At 39.1% G+C, this 10,854-nt stretch overlaps 1 protein-coding gene across 12 annotated transcripts in view; it reads left to right on the forward strand.

Annotated features, from left to right (window-relative positions):
- LOC126185655 (C-Jun-amino-terminal kinase-interacting protein 4) overlaps window positions 1-2,537 on the forward strand; it is a 270,109-nt gene extending 267,572 nt beyond the window's left edge. For 11 of the 12 annotated variants that reach the window (XM_049928156.1, XM_049928146.1, XM_049928145.1 and 8 more), the window contains one exon: window positions 815-2,537. In XM_049928156.1, the coding sequence (XP_049784113.1) occupies window positions 815-942 (128 nt within the window). In that variant the 3' untranslated portion in view covers window positions 943-2,537. The remainder of the gene's footprint in view (window positions 1-814) is intronic. The other variant, XM_049928155.1, reaches the window with a different exon arrangement.
- Window positions 2,538-10,854: the final 8,317 nt, after the last annotated feature.

Raw genomic sequence — 10,854 nt, forward strand, 5'->3', positions numbered from 1 at the left:
GATTGCATATTCCTATAGCTCTGGAAAGCATGTGACACGGTGCCCCACTGCATACAGAATAGGTTCACAGATATCTGAGTAACATTTCTGAAGTAACAGAACCCAGTATGTTGTCCTGGACAACGAGTGTTCAGCAGAGACAATGTTACTGTCTCATACATCCTGCATACCAGGTTGAACAGCTTTGTCATGGTTGGTTCTCTCAAAGATGTTAGTAATTCCAAATGAGAATTATCTACTGCAGGTGCCTTGTTTCAGCTTAGATATTTCATTTCTGTCTCGAATTATTCTTGTAGTATCACATCCCCAATATCCTTTTCATCCGCTTCTTTGATGATATTTTCTTCGGGCTTATTTCCTTTTACTGCCCATCTACATAGTCCCCCCACATTTCAATCTCCTTTGTTTAGCACTAGCTTGCCACCTGCACTCTTGATGCTCATAAAGCTGTGTCCTTATTTATCCCCTCCAAATATTTCTTTAATTTTCTGGATATGTTTTTCACATAGCTGTGCATGTCTCATTGAATTTATAGTGAATTACTTTCATCTCATGCTCTAGAATTGTGCATTTCATTGATATCCTGAAGGCAATATTTGATGAAATTGTGTTCTGTGTTTGTGATTATGCTTGTCAAAGTTTCCATCTTTCATTCACAAGGATTTCATTTTATATCTTAGCTTCTATTACTAAAGCTGTTCTTCTGTTGCTTACAATGTCTTTCATCATGTGCAGTACTCAAGCCATCAGATATTCTTTTACTGCGGTACACTGTGTGTTGTTGTTGTTCTTATCATTATTATTATTATTGTAGGTGATGGTGAAGAAGAGGATGGTGAAGGAGAGGGTAGTGAACCAGCAGTAAATCATCCTGATTCTGATACAGAAGTACGAGGTGAGCGAAGTCACCTGATTGTCTGGCAAGTGGCTATAACTGATTGAGAGTCTGGTGAAATGTGAGCTTTATCTTAACACTGAAAGACACCACTAAAGTTCATTAGAGAAAAATTTAGTCTAAACAGAACACTTTTCTCCAAACGATTGTTGTGATTTGTCTGTAATGCTGACTACAGACAGTGTTTTGTTACTATGGGCAAGGGTTGGATTTAACAGTTATGCAATCTTTGTAATTGCCTTACAGAATGACAGTCGTTCTGTGTTTGATATGTTGTAAAGCTGATGAGATTGCTTTATTTATAGCCCGTGCCCAAATCATTGTTTGGGATAAAGCTATATAAGGTGTCTATGGGCTCCTTAGGATGAATTTGTCTCAACATTTGTTTCATTTGTTGTTACTCTTGAGTGCTGTTACATAGGTTTTGTTGTTTATCATTTGGTAATATAGTTTTAGAGAACATTATTGAGATAAGCAAGTAAAATGTGTTCTATTTGTTTCATACAATGTGTACAAGTTGTTAATATTTGCATATGTTTATATTTTATTGCTTTTTATAAAACAATAATTGTTTTATTGATCTGTGATGTTTTTGTTTCCTGCTTTTTGTATCATAGAACCTTGATCGTGTAATCTTGCAAAGTTTGGATGTAAAGCTTAAGATTTTATATGAAAATTGTTAACACAAAGATACATGTTGATGTGTGTGTGAAAATTGTGATTATGAAAGGTGATTTCTTCTTGAAAGAGTTTCGTTTATGACTCTGCGAAGAAGTTTTAGCTTTTTTCCAGGTAACAAAGATTAATTACTGTTAGACTAACATTAGCATACTGATTATAATTCAGTTAGCCAATACTGCTTTGTATGACAAGTACAGAACAGCTGTGATCTGCCAAGTAAGTAAATAAATTTCATTTGGTGCTCTGTTGTTGCATCAGACTATTCAGATTTTGAATAGCATCAATGATGGCAAGTCAAGAGCAGCCCTCAGTTTCCTCCTCCCCCTCACCAACTACTAAAGGCCCAATATACAGAACCTTTGTACAGGAGAGATTTTGAAATAATCACATTAAAATAGTGATTTGCAGTTTTGTGCAATATTGAAAGGGTTTTCTTTCTCTTTAGGTACTAGTAGATGTATTTTATCTTTTGTTTGAGATTTTGTACAGCAGATTCTAGATTTTACATTAATAGATAGGCCTGTCAAATATTTTATGAGAAGTCATATCTGAGTGAACATTTTCTGATATCAGAAATATGAAAGATTTGTATGTATGTATGTACGTATGAATGAATGAATTGTATGTTTCCCATTTATCTTGTTAATACAACAAGAGGAAATTTTTATGTAAGAGCTGTATTCAGCTCATGAAATACTAATTCTGTGTACTCTTGCCAAATGTGTGCATCCACACAGAGAGAAATGAAAATGAGCTTCGTGTAATTGTTTAAACGCTTTTGTATCTTGAGAACGTTTGTCTATGGAATATGTATATTTTGAAATGTTATTGTAAAGATTTGGTTTTATTTATTTATTTATTTATATTAATTTTGCTTTATAACCAAAGAATGAGAATGTTAATAACATGTAGCAGAATGAGCTTTCTCTGAGAGAACTATCATAATAAACAATGAAAAAGATTCCCTTTTTATTTTTCGACTGTTATTTTAATGCCTCATGTGCCGAAGAGGACAGTAGAACAATCATTAGCTTCATTGAAGTGTATCAGCAGAAGACCCACCTTAAACCTTTGGCATGAAGAGCACTGCATTGTATGGGCTCATCATTTGACTCACTGGATGGTAGGCTAGAAATTTACATATATATATATATTTTTTTTTCCAAAAGAGTCGTTGCTAGTAATTGTGAGTTTGTGTGGTGAGTTAACAGTAAATCACATAATCATCCATTTTTCCACACATAAAATTGGCTGTCTTCTTACACTATGGACTGAAGCCAAAATTTTGTATTAAGGTCAGTTGATGGCTATGAGAAGATCTTGGAGATTACAATAGTCTCTCACACAGATTACGTTTATAAAGACAATGGATTATTCTAGCTTGAAAATGCATATATTGTAAGGGAAGGAATATGGATGTTCAAAAGCATTCTGTAGATTTTTGTGCAGTATTCCAGTACCTCATTTTCCCAGTGCGACTACAAACTAACATTTACAGGATTTAATGAGTAATACATCCTGTTCTTTATAGAAAGCAGTATGACAGTGTTGCTTTCCAATGTCAAGTTTTGTTTGCACTATTTATTATATGGCGAATACCAATGTGTGTTTCTTTTCAGTGCTTTAAATATTTAGTGTAAATTTTGCTAGTGTTGCTTAACATCACTGTGCAGTGGCACTGCACAGAAACAGAAAAATAAATCTTATGAAGTTACCTCAGATAAGTAAGGTACAAGGACCAAGGGAGTAACACCACATGGCCAAAAACTGGGGCCTTGCGATGACTGTATGCATGTTGGTTATCATTGTGGAAGAATCACTTCTCAGTCTGCCTCAAATGTGGCATTCTTTTTTGACACACAGTTCTACTATAGTCCAAAAAACTTCAAATGAAAATGTGATTGACAGACTGATTGTGATGCAACAAACTCTGAATTCTAGTTCAAAGCATCGCATGCTTGCACTTAACACATTAACACTTTTTGGTGGTCATTCAGAACCTGAAGCACAAATTACACAAGACTTCTAACATTTTAAAATATTCGGTTAGAAGTCACTGAATTAAACTCCAAGGCAATACATTAACCTTTGTCATATGTTCAGTGGACTGCTGTTAGCCTTCAAGCACAACTACAAAAATTTTCGCAACATTTTTGTCCGTTCAGCAGCTGGTAGACTCCTGGAACTGGGTTTACCACCAGTTGACATGCAACCATTCTTGAAACGAAATAAATCACTTTTACACTGTTGTTTTTGTCAAAGTATCATCTTCTTGAACAATTTTCTTTATAGTTTCCTCCAGCAAGATGTAATGCACATTGTTCACTTTGATCTGCAGTCCTGAAAAAAACAGGAGCGAGTTGTGGTGGGAAAACATTTCTGAGTGATGCCACAGGCAGTACTGAACTCACAAGAAGTTGCATTAGTCACCCCTAGCAAGACGAATATATACACTGAAGAGCGAAAGAAACTGGTACACCTGTCTAATATTGTGTAGGGCTCCCATGCACACACAGGAGTGTTGTGACATGACATGATATGGACTCGACTAATGTCTTAAGTACTTCTGTACTTCTAAAGTGAATTAACACCATCAGTAGTGTAGACTGTCCATAAATCCATAAGAGTATGAGGGAGTGGAGATCTCTTCTGGACAGCACGTTGCAAGGCATCCCAGATATGCTCAATAATGTTCATGTCTAGGGAGTTTGATGGCCAGCAGAAGTGTTTAAACTCAGAAGTGTGTTCCTGGAGCCAGTCTGTAGCAATTCCGAACATGTGGGGTGTCACATTGTCCTGCTTGAATTACACAAGTCCGTCGGAATGCACAATGGACATGACTGGATGCAGATGATCAGACAGGATGCTTACATATGTGTCAGCTGTCAAGAGTCATATCTAGACGTATCAGGGGTCCCATATCAGTCCAACTGCACACACCAAACACCATTACAGAGCCTCCACTAGCCTGAACAGTCCCCTGCTGACATGCAATGTCTATGGATTCATAAGGCTGTCTCCATATCTGTGCACGTCCATGTGCTTGATACAATTTGAAATGAGACTCATCCAACCAGGCAACATGTTTCCAGTCATCAATAGTCCAATGTTGGTGCTGATGGGCCCAGGCAAAGGTGTAAAGCTTTGTGTCATGCAGTCATCAAGGGTACACAAGTGGCCTTTGGCTCCAAAAGCCCATATAGATGATGTTTCGCTGAATGGTTCACTCGCTGACACTTGTTGATGGACCAGCATTGAAATCTGCAGCAGTTTGCAGAAAGGTTGCACTTCTGTCATGTTGAATGGTTCTCTTCAATCATCACTGGTCCCATTCTTGCAGGATCGTTTTCCAGTTGCAGCAATGTCAGATATTTGATGTTTTACCAGATTCCCAATATTCACAGTACACTCGTGAAATGGTCGTACGGTAAAATCCCCACTTCATTGCTACCTTGAAGATGCTGTGTCCCATCGCTCATGTGCTGACTATATGACCATGTTCAGACTCACTTAAATCTTGATAACCTGTGATTATAGCAACACTAACCAATCTAACAACTGTGCCACACACTTGTTGTCTTATATGGATGTTACTGACCGCAGTACTGTATTCTGCTTGTTTACGTACCTTTGTATTTGAATACACATGCGTACACCAGTTTCTTTGGCACTTCAGTGTATTATGCAATTTCCACCCAGAACTGTGGTAGTCTGGTAAAATTGGGCATTCCCTAGTAAGTCTAAGACCATTGGCTACTCTAGAGTATGCTTCCTATTGCAGTGTTTCTTCTTATTTTGAGTGGATTATAGTTCACACTTACCCACCAACTGACAGTCACACCTTTTACCCTTACATAATTTATATTTGTGATGAACATGGAACATTCTAGTGGAACCTGGAAGCTTTGCTTTCTTTAATTCAACTTGTATAGTTTCCAGTTCATGTTATTAATTGCAACTCTTCGACACTCAGATTACCATACTGTAGTAAGACAGATAGGAACTTGACATTACGTTTATTCACAGAGGTGGAGCTGTCAGTGATTAGGGAGCCCTAATGATGATCAACCAGAAACGAGATGTCGTCGTGAGGTGCAGTGAGTATGTCATCAAAGGTTCCATGCATGAGCTTGACGCCCCAACTCGTGCATCAAATTTAATGAAACTATGCTCATTTGGAGTTTAGTGATATTTTATGGCCAGGTCACATTACTCATGCAACTAGAAGCGGAGGTTTGTTATCAACAGTTCTGGAGTATTGTTGGAGCCTTAGAAAGCAGCTGAGGTTCAGTGCCTGTTTCTTCTCTTCTGCCAATCACAGTCCTGGTATGTATAATGTAAAGTTGTTTATTAGTTATCAGAAGCTAGACAGCAACTTCCCATATCTTTAGGTCAGTAAAACCAGTGTTGTATAGGAGGATCCAAACACCTCTTGAAGTTAACAGATATCTAGAGTATACTCAGCAACTGGGTATCCTGAAGATGGATGGTTCTTCCATGTCCACTCGTTTGTTCAACCTGTTGGTTGATGGCCATTCCTAGACAGAAAGTGATAGAGCAAACATGTCAGCTGGTAAAGAACATGAATAGTTTTACAAGTTAGTCAACCTTCAAGAAGTTGACTGCTGTGAGGCTGCTGTCGGACACAGCAGAAGTTCATGCGTGATGCTGTGTGTTTGCTGGCAGGCACATGCTCTAATGCGTTTAATACAGTTCCTCTTTGGACGGAGTGTAAAGTTGGAAAAATATAATGTACTAAACATCACTGAGCATGTGGCCCCTGCAAGACACACCATCATGTGTGAACCTCTGTGGTCACACAGAAATCATTGTTTTAATGCTGTATGATACAATGTTGCTGGAGTAGTGGCAGGCTGTGAGGCAAATTATACAGTTGGAGCAGTTGCAGGATAGGGGCCTTGAGGCATGGGTGGTGGTATAGGAGTGTCACACGGTTTGACAAGGACGTAGAAAAGATTAGAAGAGTAATGGGTAGCAAAATCTGGTGTTTTTTGGAGGTGTTCACATAAAGGGTGACATACATCAAATGAGCACTTTTGAACTTAACAATACTCATTTTTTGTTTTCACATGAAAACCTTTATTTTTTAATATGGGTTAATATTAAAAGATAATGTTTGTCTGATGCTTTCCTTGTACCTGAATGCACTATTCAATCCTTTCATGTATTGTTGTTGTTGTGTTCTTCAGTCCTGAGACTGGTTTGATGCAGCTCTCCATGCTACCCTATCCTGTGCAAGCTTCTTCATCTCCCAGTACTTACTGCAACCTTCATCCTTCTGAATCTGCTTAGTGTATTCATTTCTTGGTCTCCCTCTATGATTTTTACCCTCCACGCTGCCCTCCAATGCTAAATTTGTGATCCCTTGATGCCTCAGAACATGTCCTACTAACCGGTCCCTTCTTTTTGTCAAGTTGTGCCACATACTCCTCTTCTCCCGAATTCTATTCAATACTTGATCATTAGTTATGTGATCTTCCCATCTAATCTTCAGCATTCTTCTGTAGCACCACATTTCGAAAGCTTCTATTCTCTTCTTGTCCAAACTATTTATCGTCCATGTTTCACTTCCATACATAGCTACACTCCATACAAATACTTTCAGAAACAACGTCCTGACACTTGAATCTATACTCGATGTTAACAAATTTCTCTTCTTCAGAAACGCTTTCCGTGCCATTGCCAGTCTACATTTTATATCTTCTCTACTTCAACTTTCATCAGTTATTTTGCTCCCCAAATAGCAAAACTCCTTTACTACTTTAAGTGTCTCATTTCCTAATCTAATTCCCTCAGCATCACCCGACATAATTCGACTACATTCCATTGTCCTCGTTTTGCTTTTGTTAATGTTCATCTTATATCTTCCTTTCAAGACACTGTCCATTCCGTTCAACTGCTCTTCCAAGTCCTTTGCTGTCTCTGATAGAATTACAATGTCATCGGCAAACCTCAAAGTTTTTATTTCTTCTCCATGGATTTTAATAGCTACTCCAAATTTTTCTTTTGTTTCCTTTACTGCTTGCTCAATATACAGATTGAATAACATCAGGGAGAGGCTACAACCCTCTCACACTCCCTTCCCAACCACTGCTTCCCTTTCATGCCACTCGACTTTTATAACTGCCATCTGGTTTCTGTACAAATTGTAAATAGCCTTTCGCTCCCTGTATTTTACCCTTGCCACCTTTAGAATTTGAAAGAGAGTATTTCAGTCAACATTGTCAAAAGCTTTCTCTAAGTCTACAAATGCTAGAAACGTAGGTTTGCCTTTCCTTAATCTTTCTTCTAAGATAAGTCGTAGGGTCAGTATTGCCTCTCGTGTTCCAATATTTCTACGGAATCCAAACTGATCTTCCCCGAGGTCGGCTTCTACCAGTTTTTCCATTCGTCTGTAAAGAATTCGCATTAGTATTTTGCAGCTGTGACTTATTAAACTAATAGTTCGGCAATTTTCACATCTGTCAACACCTGCTTTCGTTGGGATTGGAATTAATATATTCTTCTTGAAGTCTGAGGGTATTTCGCCTGTCTCATACATCTTGCTCACCAGATGGCAGAGTTTTGTCAGGACTGGCTCTCCCAAGGCCATCAGTAGTTCTAATGGAATGTTGTCTACTCCCGGGGCCTTGTTTCGACTCAGGTCTTTCAGTGCTCTGTCAAACACTTCACGCAGTATCGTATCTCCCATTTCATCTTCATCTACATCCTCTTCCATTTCCATAATATTGTCCTCAAGTACATCACCCTTGTATAGACCCTCTATATACTCCTTCCACCTTTCTGCTTTCCCTTCTTTGGGTTTCCATCTGAGCTCTTGATATTCACCTTTCATGTATATGCTTTCTAAAATCTCATGATCAGTTTTTGCCACTGCATACTTGATAGCTCCTTGAGTTCGAAGAAAATGCAGGCTTCAAGAGCACATATGTGTGAACATAATATTCAGCAATTAATGTCATGATAGCACCAGTTGTATCCTAAAAAAAAAAATACAAAACACATACAGAAAATAAAAATCACACACAACACTGTTACACATTCTGAATGTGGAGATGCAAGATTGCACACGCAGCAGAGTTTACTATTCTGGAAATTAATCGAGCACTTCTTCAGCACCTTTTGAAGTAACAGTTGGAGTAAATAGCACTGATGGTCCTGCTGGGAGTGGACACCGACATGGTACAGAGCAAAAGTGCAGACCAAGGTGAAGTAACAGAAATATTACTGTACCTACAGACAACAGTTGGTGACTGTAGAAGCAGATTGTTTATGGAATGCCTCTGAATTGAGAGCAGCTATGGGAAGTGGCTGGCAAGCGGAACATGTTCAGCATAATCACCAGAAGGCTATGGGAGTGGGTAGAGGACAGGTGTAAAGAGAAGTGCAGCTGAATACTTCAAGAGCATCCTGTGATGATGATGATGATGATGATGATGCTGAAATATGTTACCAAAATGTTGTGCTGGTCAGACGCTACCTGAAGGCCTATGAAGTTTACCCATTGTGTATTTACAGTGGATTGCCTTGCTGGGTGCATAAGCAAATTTGTTTCAGTACATACCCTTCCTCCTAATGCCTAACAAAATGTAACATGAGAACAAGGGAAATCTTGGATGTAACTTCATAGCAGACCCAAACCCAAACAAGGACCTTTGCATTCTGCAATATATGACTGTCAACAAGCACATCATTTAAGAATTCCTCAAGGTCCAGTTAAAAGCTTTAATTTTCTAATACATGTCCCCTTGCTCTCCAAGTCCACAGAAGCACTCCTGCTTACATTGTTGGACAAACTGTGTGGAGAAAACAGATATTGCTGGGAATGACTTAGCCACAGCCTGGGTCTGTTTTCAGAATAAAATTTTTACTCTGCTAACTGAATTCAAGACAGCAAAAATGGTCCCATGAACGTATGAAATTTATGAGGGTTGGAATGTAAATAGTGGCAACTATTTATTTACAACCGATACCAAAGAGTTGTATGTTTTCACCTGTTACTGTCCTTCAAAGTAGTCATCGGCGTTGTGTAGAACCTGTTGTGAGTGATGTGGAAGGGCATAGGGTACCGTTAGCAGGGCCTGTTCTATTGATGGTGCGAATGGAGCAGTCTTACTGCCTCTCGAATCTCTGGAACAGTTCTAAAGCGAATGCGACGAAGTAGTTCCTTCACCTTCAGAATCAAATCAAAGTCGCAAGGACTGAAGTCTGGGGAGTATGGTGGATGGTACAGTACTTCCCAGTCCCATCGACCGAACAGAGCAGGCTCAGCTTGCGCTGTATGCACCAGCGCACTGTCGTGCAAAATGATGGGTGGGTTGCACAGAAAGGCAGGAGTTCAGCTTGCTGATGGAATGAGTCTGGGGTGGTCCACACTACACTGTGGTACTAAGTCCAGATGGTGGACTCAGTGCAGGAGCCTGGTACCGTGACAGAGACCCAAATTCGTGACTGCCATTGGTGTCTCCATGTGGTCTCCTCATCTGGCATAGCCTCACATTCTAGTAGAACAGCTGGCTATGAATGAAACTGCTATCAAAATTACAACTACTTATATAGGATATCAGCACACCTGTTATGCCAATGTGCTGCTTCTAGTCAAGTTCTAGGCGATACCTTTGAAACCAACTGGTGAAGGATTCTAATTGCCTGTACTGCAAGAACTGTGCTTCACCACTGCGCTGATAGGTTTTTCGGAGCAGCTCTGTTGCTGTAACTGAAATGAAAACATCCTGCACTCATCAGCTACCAGTGCCCCCTACTGTACTCCACCACATATTTCTGCAGATTTGCCATGAAATAATAGTGGCACTATATACTATTGAATGCAGAGGAAATCATTAAGAATCATTTCTAGTTATCTTGAAGTAGATGAGTCAGCGTACCACATTCCAGCTAGGACTGGGATACTAAAAACATACATCCTTATTAATGGAGCACAAATTTATGAGGATACGGAAGTAAATCAGCCATGTCCTTTTCAAAATAATCATTGTGGTATTCCAATAACCAGCTTATGAAAAACATGTGGAACCTAAATCAGGATAGCCAGTTGGGTTTTAAATCCCATTTCTCCTCGATGTGAGACTCTGAACTGAAATGGTCTTATCCTGTTGAACTTTTAGCAGGAGCACAGTATAAAGTGAAATCAATAAAGCAACTTCCCTCAACAGCAATGCTAAAATTGAAAGTGCAGCCAAGCTTCTTATGCACACAACATACAGGGGACCTTATAAAACACCATGTCTTCATTGTGT

Source organism: Schistocerca cancellata, chromosome 1 (genome assembly GCF_023864275.1).
Source record: "Schistocerca cancellata isolate TAMUIC-IGC-003103 chromosome 1, iqSchCanc2.1, whole genome shotgun sequence".
NCBI classification, from domain to species: Eukaryota; Metazoa; Arthropoda; class Insecta; order Orthoptera; family Acrididae; genus Schistocerca; species Schistocerca cancellata.